The sequence below is a fragment of the Festucalex cinctus genome, chromosome 1, assembly GCF_051991245.1.
Source record: "Festucalex cinctus isolate MCC-2025b chromosome 1, RoL_Fcin_1.0, whole genome shotgun sequence".
Taxonomy (NCBI): Eukaryota; Metazoa; Chordata; class Actinopteri; order Syngnathiformes; family Syngnathidae; genus Festucalex; species Festucalex cinctus.
Window position 1 is genome coordinate 57,079,928 of NC_135411.1, and position 20,069 is coordinate 57,099,996.

The following is a 20,069-nucleotide window of genomic DNA, read 5'->3' on the forward strand; positions in this document are numbered from 1 at the left end:
TACCCTGCTCCATTCTTATTTATTTTGAAAAATTCCAATGTGTCGCATCCGTTCAACATAACAACGACAAAATGAGCCACGTATGCTTTTATGGCAAGTACAAGGTGAGAAATGACGCTGCTTATACAACTTTAGTGCATACGCAAAACGACAGCGGCATTCGTTTAAAAGTGAATTAACAAAAAAAAAAATAGCATATACAAATTATGCATAACATACATCGACTTGTACTAGTATAGTAGATACTTTGATGTCATTCCAGCTGGTGTGTGTCCAAACTGGCCAGCTGACCAGAAGGTGGCGTTGCACTACAACTTTTTACTAGCAGTCATCCTCATCACTGATGCTTTTATGTCATCAATGCAAGAAGCGCCTCAACGAAGCAGCATGTAGTCATCATTGTCCACCTGCTCAATGTTTCAGTACTTTTTCAAACAAGAAGCTGAAGGGCAAAATTCACTTATTCAATCCACTTATCTGCCTTTCTGGGACTCTTCCGGTCTCTCTCTAGGTCCACTGAGCTTAAATGTGTCATCAGCATGTTGTTCCAGAGAGACTGGAGGAGCCATAGAAAGGCAGGCTCATCCTGAAATTCCCCTCGTGGAATCTTTCCTCACAAGAAGTCGGCGCGTCTGGTGTGGCGGTGCCCTAAAGCAGCGGGTAATCGTCCAGGAAGTCTGTGGCGAAGACGCCCTCGGCCGCCGACACGCTCAGGTCCAGCCAGTCCATGCCGTTGAGGTCGGACTCAGCGTCCACGGCATCGCCCAGCTCTGTCTCCAGGGCGACCAGGGGTAGAGGAAGCTCGTCGGCGGGCATGTGCGCCACCTGGACACGAGGCGGAGGGCGAGACAGGACGGTGTTGACGGGCAGGAGGGTGACGCTGGGCATGATGGGAACACGCTTGTTGGCGTCCGGAGGCTCCGCTTTCAGGAAGGGAGACATCTCTGAAGGAAACATGATGGCCAAATTGACATGCAGTGGCCCGATACGAAATTGATTTTTTTTTGCAATGAGATGAATGATAAGTCTTACCACCGCTTTCAATGAGGATGTCAAACAAGTCGTCCATCTGCTGGCTCGCGGCACACAAACCCTGGAGGAAACATTTACATGACGTTTCCATTCTGTGAAATTGTTGATTGACTCCATAAATGCACACAGACAAGCATTTATCTTTAAGGTGAAGTTCTCTCCGTGCTCAACACAGCCAACAAGTTATTTGATCAGTTTGCCACAAATGTGATCATGTTTCCGTCACCTGAATAGCGGGCAGCATACGCATGTGCTTCACGGCGTCTTCATAGCGAGGAGGCTCTCGCAAGATTTTACATTTGGGCGGCGGCATGAAGGCTGGAGGATGGCCTTGATGGACGTGCTAGAGACAACCAAGAAGATGATCTGCATGCTTGACGACGGCAGATAGCAGACATGGCAGGAGGACATGTTGTACCTCACTCACGGGTGCTTTAGTGACACCTGATGGGAACGGGTCCAGTACACTTGGCGCTGTCTTCTGCCCCGTCCACGTCTGCACACAAAAAGGAAACGTATGAAGAGGAGAAACCCAAACACGTCATTCAAAATCATATACACACATAATTATTCTTACATTGAAGATGAAACTTGATTGAGTTGAGGTCCTTCTTTTTAGCATCATATCATAACTACATTGCACTACAAACTGAATATATACAAAGACACATTTTATTTATTTTTTTTACATAGACTACTACTATCGATTTTTTCTTTTCACAAATATAAAAATAGATGTGGAAAATTTGTTTCTAATATACTGTAAATATTTTCTTAAGGGTAATGAATGAAGAATATATATATATATATATATATATATATATATATATATATATATATATATATATATATATATATATATATATATATATATATATATATAATAGAAATGTATTTTTATTTTTGTTTTATTTTGATACATACAGTATTTAATATTTTCTTTAATACCTTTTTGAATTATATAAATATACAGAAAATAAAGTGTTTGTTTTTTTATATAGAGAATTAGATATTTTCTATACCCATTATTTTTTTCTATAAACAATTGAGGAAAAAAAAGGATGTTGAAAAACATTTTCTTTAAAGGTGCATTGTGGAGTTTTTCCATTTTTTTTCCTGACAACTGCCACCTCTGGTCTAAAGCGCAACTGCAGCCTCTGTGACAAGCCCGTGCGTGGTGAACGTGCGAGTATGTGCATTCGAATAAACTCTTCATTTATTCCTTTTTCTTGTAGTTCTTGAGTATTGGCTCCAAACACTCCAAATTGGTGGGAATATACAAGTTGATAGGTGCAGTCTTTATTAAAAAATTAAAAAGTCAGAGCTCTTTTTAGTCATCTGGGCATTGGTGGAGCATACATTCTGTAGAAAAAGCTTCAATATTAACAAATTAAAATCCGAGATGCACCTTTAAAAACACATTTTATTAATAAAACAATATTAAGTAGATGGAAAAAATATTTTTAAAAAATAATAACATAAAACTACATTGCCAATGAATGACACAACTGAGACAAAAACGCAACCCATGGCTCAGTGTAAGAATGCATGTCTACTGGAGTAATGAATACCTGTATGAGTGTCAGTCAAAGTTGAACAGGTCATTTGATTATGCTGATTTCCCAAATGAATTGTTTTTTTTCTTCTCTTCTCACCTTGCTCAGAGTTGTTGAGTCATCCCTTTCTGCCAGCTGCAATTTGTGATGCATCTGCATTGTGAGCATTGCGGCAGGAGGCGTTGCAAGGCTCCTCTCCGTGTCCTCCTCGCGTTTGACCTCCACTCGCTGCTCCTCGAGGCCGGGAGGCGAGCACTCTCCCGGCTGCTGACTCCTCTTCTCCACCTCCAGCTGCAGCTTGAGCTCCTCCACCAGCCTCTGCTCGCGCTCCAACCTCCTCTTCAGCTCCTCGATCTGACGTTCCTTCTCGTGGAGACGCCGGTCCTTCTCGCGGGACCGGGTCTCATCCGGAAGGGGCGGCGCGGGACCGTCCGCCGCGCCGTTGTCCTCCGCGCCCACGCCGCACACTTTGGGGGACAGCGGCGGGGTGTTTTCGGGAGCTTTGGTCTCCACGGCGACGACATTTTCGTGATACAACTTGAGCCGCTCGATCAGATCCATTTTGGTTCCAGAGACGGGAAGCGAACGCAGTTTGAGTTCCACTTTCAGCTCAGCTACCTGGAAGCGCACACACAACACTGAAGCTGTCATTTTTTATACTAGAGCCCACTAGATGGAACTGTGCTAAATAAAACTGATTTATTTTCTCGTGATTTAATTTCAGAACAAAAACAGCTCATTTACTTTGTATAGACCAAATAAGCGTGAGTCTCCCTTTCCTTGCTTGCTAAGGAAATACAGTGGCTAGTTCATCATTTCTAAATATTGGGCTTTGGGGCACAAGTGGTTTTGCCCCTAGAATTCTGGCTGGCATCATTTTTAAAACTTTTCTAATGGGCTTTGGGATAATACAGCGTGATTCATAAAGAATGACCCTATTTCATGATCATATATTTCCTAAGTAAATATATGAATCAGAATGAGGGAGTGATTGTTTAAAAGATTTCCCAGTTTTCTATAATTGTCACGTGACACTGACACTCATGCGTCTGGCAGTGACAGCAAAAAAAATGCTCTTTGTGCTTGGCCTCGTAGATCTTCTGACCTCACAGTTTGTGATTTTTTTTCTCTGTGGGTTTGTAAAAGATAAAATCTTTGTCCGCCATTACCAACTGACCTGGAAAACTTAAAACATCGAATAACAACAGCGATCAATTCAACTGTGCTTCAACGTGTTTGGGAAGAATTCTCATATCGTATTGATGTTGATCGTGCTGCAAGTGGAGGCACTTGTAACGTGAAATAAAACTTGACTGTAAGTAGAATACTTTTATTATAAATGTGAATATTTGATCATGAAATAGGGTCAATCTTTTTGAATCACCCTGTAAATGGAGCATCCGCCCCAGCCCCCCAATTCTGCCTAGCAACAAAGGACCAGAAAAAAAAATAATGCAACAAATTCATATTTGCATTCTGCAACACATTTTGAACAGAAATGTTGGGATTGTATTTCCTTGCCACATCACTTGACTTGTTTGTTCACTTGTTGTCGGGCAGAGTTCAAAGGGCTCAACTGTAACTGCCATATAGGCCAATAAGAAATGTCCAAACTTTTAGCATATGGATGAGTTTTTTACTACTGTATATTAAATATTCAATGCCCCACCCTCTCCCAGTGTGCAATAATGGCTAACAATGGATCATGGTTTTTTTTTTTTTATGTTGTTGTTTTTTTCCTATCAAAAATAAAATCACCTTCATCTCTTCCACATTGGCCGGCAACTGAACCGGCTTGCAGTTTTTTCTCGGGAGCTTGGCGGAACAGCTGGTTTGGAAGTCGCCTGTTGAGCTGTCGCAACGAAGAACAGAAGGTGAGTCACAGTCAGTCTTCAATTTTCACTGCCATGAAGAAAGATGTGAGCGGTAGAAGCAAAGCAGCTGTTGATTACAAAATGTCATCGCCATACTTGAGCACCGCCTACTGGTGGCCGAAAAGCAAATTCTGCCTTGCCACAACAAACTGAACAAGGAATATGAGCATTTCTGTTCATCTATGATCTTATTTGCTTTTTTTTTTTTTTTTTTTAAAGACAAATCATTTGTATGATTTTATTTACAATCCAGTGGTATAATTTTGTGTGTGTGTGTGTGTGTTCATGGTCTTTGGGATCCTGATGCCCCTCCAAATTCTACATAGCAACAAGCGTGGAAAAACAACAAACGAGCATGGCTGCTGTTCATGTTGTTGTTTTGTTGTGTGATTTTGAAATGGCTTCAGTTTTTTTTTTTTTTTTTTTTTTATTGTTTTAATGGTCTTCGGGGCACACGTGACTCTGCCCCATTAATTCTGCCTAGCAACAAGCCACTGGGCAGTGGCTGAGACCCTCGTGACGATAAATAATATGGAAAATGGATGGATGGATAAAGTAGAAGAAGCCAAAATCCGTACTTGAGCGCCGCCTGCTGGTGGCCCAAGTGCTGCTGGCTGAGGATCTGCAGCTGCAGAAAGTGCTGCTGCTGCTGCAGGATGCGCACGTAAGCGGCGTCCACGTGCGTGGCCGCGGCCGCCGGCGACGGCTTGAGCTCGTGTTTGTGGTGGTCCGGGGGAATGTACTGATGATACTTGAGCTTGCGTATCCTCGGCTTGGCCTCTCGGCTCTTCTTGCTGCGGCTTTTCTCGCCCGGCGGCTTTGGCGAGCTCTGCTGTGGAGTGGAGCACACGCATGCACACACAGGACAGCAAATGTGAAAGCAGACATTTGGGTGGATGCCACTGGAGAGACAGTTGACGAAAACGAGGAAGTGGAAATGTGACCCTCATTGTTTTAACACCTGCAGGAAGAGAATGGCAGACGAGTGATGAAAAGTGGCACCCACTGTATGACTACATAAACGGCCACAGGTTCGATCCTCCCTACTTGGAATACAGACTCCGACTGCACCACTAAGTGCTTACTACGTTGGTTTATTTATTGATTGATTGATTTATTTACTTTTACTTATTGTGGCAGCATGGCAAGGAAATTAAAAATGCAAACCCATCAACAGATTTTGAATTTGAACCCAGAACCTCAAAACTGTGGGGCAGACCTGCTAACCACCCTCCCAATTAATTTGAGTGTGAAAACATGAGGCTGACCTTTGTGCGCACAGCGGAGATTGGCTGAGATGAAGTTGCAGGTTGCTCACTGGTGGAGGACAAATCAGATGAGGAGTTAGATGGTGAAGGATCCTGAGTCGAGAAGAATACATGACAATATCATTTGTATTTTATTTTTTAGTTTCAAGACCAAATGGAAAACAACTGGGTCTGGGTTCAGACCTGCAGACCATGAATGGCACAGATGGCATTTTAGTCATTCAAGTGGTCGGCCAACATGACAATAGTTGACATTAATCAATGATTTTCCTTCGCCATCTGGCCTCACCTGCACGGAGGCGCTGGAACAGGAAAGCGACGCGGCCTCGTTCGGAGTGGGCGAGACCGACTCGGTGCCAGGAGATGGTTGGCGACACGTGCGTGGTGATAAAGTGTCACTGTTGTCCTCGTTGAAAGTGTACACGTCTGCTGTCTCGCTGCGGGCTGCACCATCACCTGGAGGACAAACGTATCCAAATTGCGATCATAGCATTCAACAAGTAAAGATTTAGTGTGCTGCTTTCTTTTTTATGATATATTTCTTCTTGTTTAGGATAGAAAACCACACACACATTTTGTCTTACGGCTATTTCTTTGGGCATTCCTCTTTAATAATGTCAATTTGTTTTGGTTGCTTCCTTCAGCTTGCAAACTCCCTTGAGGTCAAACTAAAACAAAACAACCCCCCACCCCACCCACAATAATGATAAGAAATGAGAAGGAATGAGTATTGCACATCTATTTTTGTATTACTGCAATGTGAGGTCAGAACAGTTTAAGTATCCATTGCTGACCAATGAAATAATGTGTGAAAAATGTATTTTTATCTGACAGGCCAAGAAAAATCATCATTTTTTATTTCTACACTGACATCCTGTTTAAGTTGGTAGTAACTATATTTACTACATTCTACCAATTTCCACAATACAGGAAGTCCTCGAGTTACGGACGAGTTCCATTCCTACGCTCATGATGTAACTTGAATTTCGACTTAAGTCGGATTTCACCACTAAAGTCGATATTTACACCAAAATACAGTAATTAAAAAATATATAATCGGTTAAGAAAATGGATAGATGGCTATTTGCGCCACCTGGAAGATGCTGGAACCAATATTTCGTGTTTCCGCACGGACATTCATTGCGGACGGACGGCAAAGCGGAGCTAATGGAGACTTGTAATGCACCTGATGGCGAGCCGACCTGCTCGATGGACGCCCGTTGCTGGAGGTAACAACAACACAACTTTGAAGAACTTAAAAATGGAGTGATTAGTGTGGGAAATTAACGAAAAAGGTCAAGATAGACCAATCCGACATCGGCCAAATGTGACCGAGGCCTCCCCCTGTGGCGTCGGCCCATACGTCGGCACGCCGCGTAGAAAAATGACGTAAATACACACCACACCGACCCCGAAAAGAAATTCCCCTCCATACCATCAGTGGCGGTAGTCATTATTCCAAAAGGCAACCGGAAATCTCTTTACGGGGGCCGGAAATAAAAACGTAAACAATGCATATTTTTATTTTGTTTTGTCTAATGGTGTCAGGCGATGAAAAGTTTTTATCGTAATTAATGTCATGACTTCAATAGCTAACTCACATTTAATCTCAAATTTTATATCTGCTCTATCTCTAAATGTACAATAAAATCCATCCATCCACTTTTGTGAACGCTTATATATCACAATGTGTCATTGGGGGTGCTGGCGCCTATCTCAGCTGGCTCTGGGCAGTAGGCGGGGTACACCCTGAAATGGTTGCCAGCCAATCACGACACACAGAGACAAACAACCACTCACCCTCACCTAGGGACAATTTGGAGCACCCAGTTAACCTGCCATGCATGTCTTTGGAATGTGGGAGGAGACTGGCGTGCCCTGAGAAAACCCACGCAGGCATGGGGAGAACATGCAAACTCCACCCAGGAAGGCAGAAGCCCGGACTCAGTCTTATGCACTGGGAGGCAGACGTGCTTGTACAATCATTTTTTTCATAAGTTTTCATACTCTTGTTAACATGAAAAAATGTTAAACTAATAAAAATATGGTTGCATCTTTTCGTCATTGATACAATAATCTCATAATAATACATAAAATTGAGTTAAAATTAAAAAGATGTACTATACTGTAAAAAATAAATGTGATGTTGATTTGTGTTGGTCATTTTTCTGCCACGAGATGGCATAATTGCATTTGTAAGATGTGACAGCTCAGTACATTTTTCTTTTTATACTAAGAGCTATCTAATCATTAACATGAAGTAACTTGTGAAATTCTGCACATTTTTTAAATTGTAAAATACAACTTGACCCCAGTTTCCACAAATATATGAATTAGAATTAAATCTAAATTTGGATGTGGACATGTCTGCTGCGTTGTGAGTGGAATTACCCCAGTACAGTCTTTCCAAGTAATCGTGCGTTAAAAAAAAAAAAAAAATAGTCCCGTTAAAGGAACTTTTAAGTAAGTCAAAATGACCACACTAATTTTTGACACCCCTAGTTTTGTCATTTTGACAAATACACACAGCTTGATGCCGTTGTGGGTGTGAACACAGACAAGTCCTTTACATAGTGGAAGCAGAATTTGATTTGCTGGAGGTCATGCAGGACATCGAAACGTGCAAATTATGCAAGCTGGCCTTCAGGGCGGTTGTTGTAAAAGTTGTTCATGTTCGGGTGGGACAATGAGCACCTGGTTTACATCTACTAGCGTCATGGTTCTTGTTGACGCCGCCATCCACAGGCAGGATTTTCTTCTCCACCAGCTCCATGGGTCCCGGCCTGTGGCCAATCTTCTGGTTGAGATCGTCCGCCAGCCGGGCCCTCTTCAGCTTCAGCTGGGCGGCCTGCAAGGAAGCGTCGGCCTCGCTCTCTGTGTGAGAAAGTCACCGTCAGTTAGCCTCTTAGCATCATGCAGGAATCGAGAGAAGAGACTTGAAGCACCTTGTAGGATGTGCATGCGGACCAGCTCGGAGCGAGCGGGTCTGTGGCAAAGCTTTTGCTTCAGTAAGTTCCCCTTCTGATGGGAGAATAATCAACAAAATGGCAGGTCAGATGAAGGACAAATGGACTGATGATCTGCATCGAGTGAGACAGAATCCAATCCATGTCTTTTACCCTTGCTCTGTCCAGACTGCGAATGCGCTCGTGGAAGGCAGCAGGGGCTTTCAGAGCTGAAAGAAAGAAATGGAATCTTGAAAATGTGTTGTTTTATTACTTGTATACAAATAGTTGGGTCTCCGGAGTGCCAACCCACCCGTGAAAATAAACAATCAAGCACATCTCGTTATTTCTGATTTCACTTCCTAAAACACAGAACAGTTTTAAACTCTGTTTCCTTTAACCAATGTTGCCATTTGAAATGACAATACAAATAATTGACTAAATCTCACACCGCCTGGGTGGAGTTCACCGAGCACAGTCACCTCCGCCATGAGCAACACCATTTGATTTAACGGACCCATGAGGCAGGAGGAAACCAAAACAGTCATCACAAAGCCTGGCCGCATACCTACTGCACCAAGAGGACGCTTCGGCGCTCGGCCTGGGGGAGGTTTTGTTTGAGTCCAAGGAAGTGAGTGACCTCCAGCAAAGGCCCAGCCTGTGACTCATGAAGCTATGTGGAGCCAGGGAGGAGCTCACTGAGGGGGACTTCTACTTCTCCGCAGAGATAGCAACAAATGAAATGACTTTTATCAGCATGATTCTCTCACTAATACCATGGTCGTAAAACTAGAAAAAAAACGTTTTCACAGTTTAACTATTCTCTAGTGTCTTAAAATGTGTTCAAACAAGCCAAGGATCAAGAACTACATCCCATTTTACACAAGGGATGCACACATGTTGATAGTCGATACTCACAAGTGTGCTGATCCTTTATCCCAATATGCATCGCAAAATGAATTGGAACTCGATTTCAAGATTTCAAGGTACGAGGTAATATGGTTCAGTGGGTCACACTTTGACCTCTTTCATCGACTGAATGCATCATTGTCATGAAATATACAGTGTAAAATGTTCACGAGTTGTATTTTGTAAAAGGTAGTCAACAAAGAAATCAATAATTATCTCAAACTATTTGAAAACAATCGCTCCTTATCTTGCGTCCATTTCGTTTTTGAAGATATCCATGTGGGGAATCTCTAACATAAATAAGCGTATCAATATAAAGCTGACGGTTGCCTTTTGCTAATTTTGTATACTCATCAGCTAATTTCTTACTCATTTGAATAATTGTAAAATGGTAGTACTGCACTTGTGCGCGTAGCCTCCCATTCACACATTTACACACACATGGGTGGCTACTGTCACGCAGGACACTGCCAGGTCCACTGGGAGCAAATTAGGGTTCAGTGTCTTGCTCAAGGACATGTGGACATGGTCACAAGGGTTGAGGATCAAACCCACAACTTACCTATTTCTGTGTCATCATGAGCTAAAATTAGACCAGGAATCTGCAGGATTTTTCATAAACACAGGTTATTGCTATACTGGCCTCTGATTGGTTAGTTTTATAAATAGATACCGTATTTTCGCGACTATAACCCGGGATTTACACCGGTTGTGTGTGCGGTGCGGCTGCGGTGTGTCTTGACTGCGTGCTCCCGACGCGTCAATTTTTTGGCCAATCCACACCGGCTCCGCACAGCTGCGGTCCGGCAGCTCCGTCGCCGACCACTTCCCGCCGTGTCTCGCGTGACCGCGCGCGATCATGTGCCATTCAAAACAACGACAAACACACCTGAAATTTAGTTTGAAATTGCGTTGGTCTTCCTGTCCCGCTCGATGTGTTTTGAGCCAGCTTGCCATTTGGCGGAGGCCGACGGATGCGGCATCCGTCAAAAATAGAAAATAGGTCTATATCCATGTGGCTCGCCGCAGCTGAGACGCAGTCGACACGAAACGCACACGCAAGCGGTGTAAACTGCACCATTCGAATGAATGGAATCTAATTGGTTGCGTCTCCGGAACGCACCGCAGCCGCACCGCAGTCGCATCCGGTGTAAATACCAGGTGAGACACACTTAAAACGTGTGTGCTCCCTGTTGGTGTGGGACATGAGACACCCATAATACAGCAGTAGCTGGACATTTCTCCTCCTCCGTTCCCAAAATGTCGAGGACCATCGTAAACCAATGTGAAGCGTGAGATTCGAACTCACGGGGGAAATAATGCCTTGCTCTACATGTTGCTCTCGACTTGGTCTGAGCTGCAGCAAGAGCTGAGGAGCTGCGAGAGTGCACAGACAGAAGCAAGCTTAACAATTTGAATTCAGGAGGCGTCAAGGCAGCCAGCTCAGATGTCACACTGCGAACGGCCGCAGAGTTTTTTGCCCACTGTCATGTTTTGTAATAAACACCGAAGGTTAAAGAAGTAAAATTTACTTCCTGTATTCAGCCATAAGGGAAGTGGGGGAGAAACCACACGTGGGACTTGAGCAGCGATGGTGCTGAACAAGACACGTTGGCCAAAGTAAACAGTGAGTAGAACAGAATCCAAACTGCACTCTATAAGCTTGTTAATGAGTAAAGCTGCAGTCAGACAGGACACCACCGAGAGCACCGTGAGTCATGTCTGCTCCATAAGTTAATCAAGTGGCGCTAATAAATGGAGTCATCAGGAAATGTGGACACAAAAGTATTGGGACACCCGGCCAAGTGAAAATGGAAGAAAACATGAACTCGGTCTGGAATTTTGCAGTAATAACAGCTTGCACTATTCTGGGAAGACTTTCAACAAGATGTCGATGTGTCTGGATCGTAGTTCATTCCAAATTTGTTGTCATTTGAATTTTTCGACACCAAATACAAGAACGCTTTCATGGACTTTGCTTCTCCAAACTTCCCACACATAAGCCTACAGTTGTCCAAAATGTTTTGTTAAGAAAAAAAAATTCAGATTCAGGTGAAGCCCCCTTCCAAGAGAACGTCACAACTTCTCTTGATTAAAAGGTGTGTCCTGACACCTTTTATGACGTATCACATCCGGTGAAATAAAATTTCACAGTTGCTCCAGGAAAAATGAGGATGCCCAACCCTGGACTGATTGTCCAACTTTGTGAGAGGTGTGCCTCAATACAGCAGCACACTGTTAGCACGACTGATGCTGCTAGCTTGAATGTTCCCTTTGTGAGCCCCCACTTTGACTTTGCAGATGTTTTAAACGTCAAACCACTCATCTCGGTCATGTGATATGGCAGGGAAAAAAGTAAGACCGCAAGCAAGCAAAAATTAGCAACAAAAAAAAATGGTGGAGAGCTAGAAAGGAGAAACAGTGAAATTATCAGACCGACACATAGCCTACAACCCCCAATCAAAACAAAGCTGCATTTAAGGGAGTCAAATTCCAAAATTGTCTTTACAATGATATGTTCTATGTGGCCTAGTCTAAACATGACGTTCTGATTAGTTGCATTTGTGGAATATGACTTAAGCAGAAGAATTCTCCATCTCAGGGGGCGGCCATTTTGCCACTCGCTGTCAACTGAAAATGACATCACAGTCCTTACCTAATGGCTCAGTAAAGAAGTCACTCAGAAGTCTAACAAATGTCACATGATCAAACCCAGAAAACAGGTGAGCTGTGACAGTTGTTTGGCCGTATGATGTCATTGTCAGTAACAGCAAGTCACAAAATGGCCGCCCCTGGAGATGAATACTATACAACAAACACATTTAGCTTAAAGCTACTGTATGGAGGATTTCCCCAAAAAATATCTTAACAATAGCTTTTTTATTTGACCATTTATGACTGAAACATATTCTAATTAGTAAATCAAAATCTTAGCTGTTCACAATGGGTACTCCTACAAGCCTCTGGCCAATATTATTTAGGAAGCGTCCGGTCCGAATCCTTCGAATTTCCCGCCCTCTGTCTGCGGGATGTGACGTCATGCGCGTCATCGTCAGTTGTTTCCTGTCACGCGAAGACGGAACTAGTACAGATTTTCGCTGCCCCAGACACCCGCTGTTACTCCGCGGAAGGCTGCTTAAAAAAAAATAAAAATAAAAATGAAAACAATGTCAAGTGCCAAGAAAAAAAAAATCTAAACTTGATAGTGACCGACGCCGGGCAAGACCGAGAGTGAACATTGGTTTGACATTTCAGCGGTGGAGAGAGTTGAGATCGGACTTGGATTAGAAAACTGATTCACAGCTGGCTTTCTTTCTACTCCAAAAGGTAAGAAGCGAGTATCTTGACATTTAGAAGAAAATGTGTTGTTTTCAAATAGCAGTAACCTCAAGATCGATCACTTCTCGGTCGTAACTATTGGGGTGAAAGTGAGGTGGACGGCAACATTTAGCGTGAAAGGGGCGGCAAAGTTGAATGTAATAGAACAGAATGACTTCATGAAGAACAGACGTTCCATTCCGCGGCGTTTCAATCAGGCTAAATGTCGCCTTATTTTCCTCCGTGAAAACAGCCTATTGTAGCTACATTATGCTAACGGAATGTGAACGGTACTACTGAATGGCGATAACATTCACGGCCACATCACACTAAGTAGTGAATGGGTCTATATGTTTTTCACAATCGTCAATTTCCATAAATGACAGCCCACCTTTCGGCTCATGCACAATGACGCTAGCCTGGGGACGACATACACTAATAATGACGAGAATCAGGTTGACGTCCGTCGAGCGGGGTGACTACAATATGTAACTGCATATTAACATCGGAATGAGGTCCAATTAATTGACGTAATTTGCACATCGTTTTGGAGTACAGCACAGGACTGGACTTCGACCGACTAAAGCAATATGATCTGCATGTCACGTGGACATCAATTGTTTAGTGGGGATCGAGAGTCTCATTCCGTGAAGTGGCCAGCTTTGTATAACATTATAAAACTTCTTACCTCTGAAAACATTTTAATTGGATATGAAGAGCCCAGTCTTCAGTAACGAGGTCGTGCACGTACGAGTGCGCGCAGCGTGTACGAGTCGTGCAGTTTGTTTTCGGCCACAGGTGGCAGTAGAGATTTGAAATTTTAAATCTTCCATATAGCTGCTTTAATGTTGAGTTGGATTCATTTTAGGTGAAACCAAGGTTATTTTAGTTTACTAAAACTAATGAAAAAAATAAAACTAAAATTCAAAAAATTATTTCGTTAACGGGATAAAATAAAAACAAAAATTATTTTTTAAGAAAAAAAAAAAAGAAAACTAACTGAACCTACATTTTAAATTTACAAAACTAACTAAACTAACTATAATTATAGCAAAAATGTCGTTCGTTTTCATCTTTGGGAATTAATTTAATGCATGAGCTTTGGGGGATGATTTTAAATGTGATTTTGAGTAGATTTATTTTGATATTAACCAGAATAAGGATGACTGAAAAAGTGTCACACGGAAGTGATGTCATCTAGCAGCAGCCAATAGAAAAGCACCTTCAGATGACGTTGCTCCCCAGGATGTTTTTGAAAATTGTGCACAAGTAACACACATTTCTTTAAAAAACTAAAACTAATACTGAAACTCTTACTTAACTAAACTAAGCATTTATTAAATAACTAAAACTAATTTAAAAAAAAAATAACAAACCCACCCTGAAAACTAATTAAAACTAACTAAAAAATAAAATTTAATTAAAAATAAATAAAAACTAACTAAAATGAAAAATTCCAAAACTCTAATAACCCTGGGTGAAACCAATCCATGGCCCATCAAAAAGTTGGGCGCCACGACTCTAGATAAATTGTGACCCTAATGGACGGTGTCTCAATACTTTTAGACATCAGGTGTGGACCCAAGTGGGCGTAAAGTGGCTGTTGGCGATGGTGGATGATGGCCGTACCTCGGTCACCTCTGCGATCTGATGACATTTGCTTAGCGACATCTCCAGAATGACTCACAGCAGGCAAATCCTCCCCATTCACATACACTCACACACAAGGCAGACCTGAACAGCTCTCCCGGGAAATGTGTTGAACAGGCCCCTCTGACTCAAGCAAGCAAAAATAAACGGGGCAGCTGTGAGAACAAGGCCTGGGAACCATGACATGTCGGGTGTAGTTTAAGGGGGCGGGACCTGCTGTTGGTTGCAGAATTACACGACCAATCAACTCAGGAAGGTTGCAAAGAGGACTCCCGGAATCAAAGCAGGTCAAAGGAAACTCAAAGGTGTTGCTGCTTTCTTTTAAGAGAGCAGATTGGGAAAAGCGTCCTTTAAGTGTTTATAGTCACTGTGACCTGGAAAGAATGCTCCAAGCAATAAAATATGCGAGCGCCGATCAATAAACATTTAATATAAGGGGACACGATCCACGCCCTGGGGTGCTCCTGACAGCGTGAGCTGAACCCTGGCTCACCTCCCCGTCACGTCAGCCGCCTCGGAGCATAACCAGAGGTTGCTCCTGCGACGTCATCTGTAATCTCCCGGCCACGTCGTCCCACGCCAAGGCTCCCGTTTGATTCCCATTTGATTGGATTCTTTGCGAAAGAGAGCAAATACTTTGCCGTGGGTACGTCTTTGCCAAGACAAAGATGAATGCGCTTTCGAAAGGGGATGACGGTGATTTATGTTGACTTTATTGGTTATAAATATCCAAAGAGGGCTTCAGATGCACTCTGATGCACTCTCCATCTTTTAGCGAAGATGGAGACCCTTGTATCGTATTGAGTCAGTTTGCGATATCACAAACACAACTTGCGACTCAGATGCATTTTTGTACACTTAAAACAGTAATGTTGATCTGACGTCAAGCTGCATTTTTTTTGGCACCTGAATTATGGAACATTTGAGAGCAATTAGATGTAATTTGGGCAGCATGGTGCAATAGCGGTTTGAACGTCTGCCTCAGTCTGCAGCAGTGGTTCTCAAACTTTCACACCAAGTATCACCTAAAAAAAATACTTAGCTCTCCAAGCACAACCTCAAAAAACACTTTTTTCTCCAAGTATCACCATCGTGAACAAAATATAAACAAAGGAGCGTAGCAGGCCTAACTGTTCATGAAAAACGAGACAGAGGTAAGCCATTGTGCACAGTTTGAACATTAACATTATACTTAAAGAGGAAAATAATTAAAAAAAAAAAATGTAGTGTAGCCCGAATCAATCTGAGAAACTGTATTGTGTTTATAATTTACGCAAATTTTACCTGTAAACGTTAAAAACAAACTGTTGTTTAACTCATTGACTCCCAGCCATTTTCACAGAAGCAATCCCGTTCGCTCCCGACTGTTTTACTGAATTTTGACTGATTTTGCAAGGCCCACAGAATATTGTGTTCAATTGCTATAAAAGCATGGAACCCATCAAAAGAAAGATTAAAGTCTCTTTTTTCATCAGGAAAAAAAGTATGTTTCTATCTGTTTCCGTTCTGCAGCAATTAGCATTAGAAGAGAGCTAAGTTTCATCAGTTTTCACAAATCTATTTAAAATTCAAAGTAATTTAGCTTTTTTTCTAGATGGCTGGTTGATCTCCTTTGCGCTGCTGCGACCTGCTGGCCGTTTGTGTAATAACTACCATTTCTGCAACCGTTCTTTGCAGTTGAGAGACTGCATCAAAGCCTTCTGTATGCTCTAGCATAAAAAAAAACAACAACAACAACAAAAAAACGTATATATACGTCCTTGGGACACTTAAAACATTAAAAAAAAACGTATTTACACGTTATTGGGAGCAAATGAGTTAAGATTAAATGTAGATGACCTACACTCAAGTTGAATACAACTAAAGTTTAGTTACTAAACTGTACATAGGCAGGGATTCTTTCACGTACCACTTGAGGGAGCATGCGTACCATTAGTAGTAATAGAACCACACATTGAGAATAACCGTTATTTAAAGTCTGGGTTCGAACTAGAGCTCAACTCCTGTTTGGAGCTGGCATGTAGGTTTTTCATCCATCTTCCTCCCACACGCCAATCAAAATATCTTAGGTCCAGTACTTCAGAGGCGTGATTGCAAGTGTAGTTGTTTGTCAATATCAGACTTGCGGGGGGTTGGCATGGCTCAGTGGTAGAGTGGTCACCTTGCACCCCAGAGGTTGCGGGTTCGATTCCATGCCATTGTAACTACATGATGCTGTGTCATCAGAAGGTGAATGAGTAGTCAAATATAAAGTGTTTTGAGGGCCTTCTGAGGTGGAAAAGCGCAATATAAATGAATCACCGTATTTTCCGCACGATAAGGCGCACCTAAAAGCCTTCAATTTTTCAAAAGCTGACCGTGCGCCTTATAATCCAGTGCGCCTTATATATGGATCAATATTGAGCCGCAACAGGTCTCGCTGTCAAGACGCTATCGGGGACCCTGCACGATCGGTGACGCGCATGCGCAGAAGATCCCGCCATCTTGGATCGCTAGCTAATACTCATACTTTACCTCAGAGAAAATAATAAAACAGCTGTTTATTCATTTTGGGAGTGAATGGCGTCAGAAAGCTGGTTTGTAATCTATTAATAAAGTTTGACTGACCTATCTGTTTTGTTGACATTCCCTTTAGCGCAGCACCATCTAATGGATGCATAACGTAACCCCAGCTTCTACTGTAGCGCCTTATGTATGGAAAAAGTTTTAAAATATGTCATTCATTGAAGGTGTGCCTTATAATGCAGTGCGCCTTATAGTGCGGAAAATATGGTACCAAATGCCTCAAAATTCATCTGATATAGGCTCCATCTCACCTACAACCCTAATTAGGGCAAGCGTGATAGATAATAAATAGATATTTGCATTTCTCATGCAATTTCCTAGAGAAAAAAAATCCTTGTGGAAATGCAAATAGGAATCCATCAACAATTACTGTCATGTGAGATTAGATGCACTCCAGTGACAATCCAAAATCTATGAGAGTTTGAGGAAAAATATGCCACAATATTAGACATCACTTTTGAATTTAAGAAAAGGATTTTGTATTTTGAGTGGTTCACTTAATTAATTATCTGCAACACATGGATCACTTTTGCATTACATTTCTCCAATCAGTAGTTAAGCAAGCAGGAAGTTTGTAACTTTTATGAACATGAACATTTTACAGTACTCAAATTCATATTCAGCACATTGTTATATAGTCCCCTGCTGAAGTAAAATTGAAAGTTGAGACACCGTCACATAACAGTCAGTATTGTTATTCTGTTGCCATCCATGTGATGGAAAACATCTAAGCACACGTTCATATATTTGTCTTCCATCCAGACATAACAGTGACAACGATGTCTGCCATGAGTCAGTACAAAGAGTTTGAGCATTGTTTTGTCACTTCCTGGTGGGCTTGCTGAACCTGAGTCATCCCGGCCAGCAACCATCATTCAGTATTGTCATCACAAATATGATCAGGAAGTGAGTAGCAGCACGTTACCTGATTTGAATTTGCCCGTGCAGATGGAGGGGCTCTCCACATGGAGGCAGGCCATCATGGAGGGTGCTGTGCTGGGGGGCCAGCTCTGGAGTCCCATGGAGCGACGACGGCGGCGGCGGCGGCTGCGGCTGCGGCTGTCCGAGATAGACGGGACTCAGCTCTGAGCCGACGACAGCTGGGGCTCGCGGCGACCCCCTCCTCCGTGGCTCAGAAAGTGTGTGCGCGTGTGCGTGTGTGTTAAGATCAGTAGGAGGGATCAGCGCTGCGCGTGTTAACCCTCTCAAGGCTGCTTTGCTGGACTTTATCACATAAACAAGTAAAACATAACTTGGCTGGTCATGACACGCTTTCAGCCGTTTAACACAAAAATGCCAAATCAAAACACTCCCAAGGAACATGGAGCAGATCAAGGGTTATATTAAATAGTTTTGGATTGAATCATTATACAGTGCTCAGCGTATGAGTACACCCCTTCAAAAAAATTAAAGATTTTATTTCATATCTCAATGAACATAAGAACAATTTCCAAAATGTTTTCTGTAGAATATGCACTTAACTCACACCCTGGAAATAAGGTTGAAAATAGAATGCATAGATTACAAAATATTCAGTTTAATCAAATAAACTAATTAATAGTAATAATAATAATAATAATAATAATAATAATAATAATAATAATAATAATAATAATAATAATAATAATAATGCATTTCACAAAAAAATACGACATCTAGTATTTTGTATGAACTCCATGACTTTTATGGACAGCAACATGTCTGCTAGGCCTGGAATGAACAAGTTGTCAGTCTATTTCTTGGGGTCTACTTATTTGTGCAAAAATGTACTTTAATAAATTTAATTTAAAAACGACTTTTTTGTACTACTATTTTTTTTAACACTAATTAACAAATCTTGTTTGCAATTAATGGGCCAAATTTATTTTTATTTTTTATTTTTTATTTTTCAGTATAATATCCCAAATCTTGATTCTGAAAGAAAACTAAAGGTGTTCTTACAACCTGTTGGGGTTTACTCATTTATGCTGAGCACTGTAAGTTCATTTTTATTTTATTTTGACTTTTTTTTTCAATTCAGTTCGCTTTAATTATTTTTTTGAGCAGGTTTACCAAGGTTTTTGTTTTGTTTTTAGTTTTTTTTCCCACAAATGCTTCCTTTTATTTGTTTGTTTTTTAAATATTGAATATTGAATTAGTGTGAATTAACTTACAATTCGCAAATGTGTTTTTGAACATCCTTATTCTGTATGACCTTATAGTAATACTAAAATGAATACAGTACATTTTAAATGAACACAGAAAACACACCAAAAGCTCGATAGTTACCGGTAGTTTAAAAAAAGTAAAATGTAGTTTCAGTTAATGATCTTAAAAAAACACTTTCTGTTTGTTCTTCTTCCTTTTTTATTTTGTTAACAAATATATTATTTATTCAATTTAGTATAACGACAAGTATATAAGGTATAATAACCTCGGAGCAGACTAAGACACAGACTAACCTCTTGGTAAAAATCAACCCAATTGGCATAGAACTAATTAAACTCAATACCACTGCACTTCAATTGTAGCTACTTGAACACAAGTATCTTCCCATGAGAAGTCTTTTGTTTTCTGTTGATGGAGTCCTAAATAACGAGGACATGAGCAAACACACGCAGCCCTCCGGGACACAGAAGCTTATCTTCAAACTTGTTCTCGTTAATTTATGTGCCCGCTAAACATGTTTTATTATATGCTTTTCCCCTTTCTGCTATTTAACTGCTGTTACAACCTACAACAGGGAAGTAAACCCAAACAGGTAAGGTAACGATGATGCTAAACAGGAAATGAGATTTTTAAAAAAGAAAAAAAAAAAACGCTAATTGAGGTGAGTTCTTACAATCTGAGAGGAACCAGGAAGGCTCCACAGACTTCTCACTTGCCTGTTTCATTTTCTTGTGTCAGTGTTCCATGTGAAAGGTACAGCCAACCATTAACCTTCAGTTAAAAGTCTATACATGTAAACAAAGT

At 41.5% G+C, this 20,069-nt stretch overlaps 1 protein-coding gene across 3 annotated transcripts; it reads right to left on the reverse strand.

Moving 5' to 3' along the window:
* Positions 1–18,234, reverse strand: mrtfbb (myocardin related transcription factor Bb). Of its 3 annotated transcripts, none has more exons than XM_077499054.1 (13): positions 18,043–18,234; positions 8,850–8,905; positions 8,676–8,751; positions 8,425–8,604; positions 6,020–6,186; positions 5,731–5,823; positions 5,041–5,291; positions 4,347–4,440; positions 2,688–3,206; positions 1,451–1,528; positions 1,259–1,375; positions 1,033–1,093; positions 1–944 (listed from the first exon to the last, which is right to left on the reverse strand). In XM_077499054.1, exons 1-13 carry the CDS (start codon positions 18,137–18,139, stop codon positions 649–651), a joined length of 2,085 nt encoding a protein of 694 aa, XP_077355180.1. In that variant the 5' UTR covers positions 18,140–18,234; the 3' UTR covers positions 1–648. The 3 variants fall into 3 exon arrangements, with proteins under 3 accessions (XP_077355180.1, XP_077355266.1, XP_077355091.1); XM_077499140.1 differs by having other exon boundaries at positions 1,460–1,528; positions 5,041–5,294; XM_077498965.1 differs by having other exon boundaries at positions 5,041–5,294.
* Positions 18,235–20,069: the final 1,835 nt, after the last annotated feature.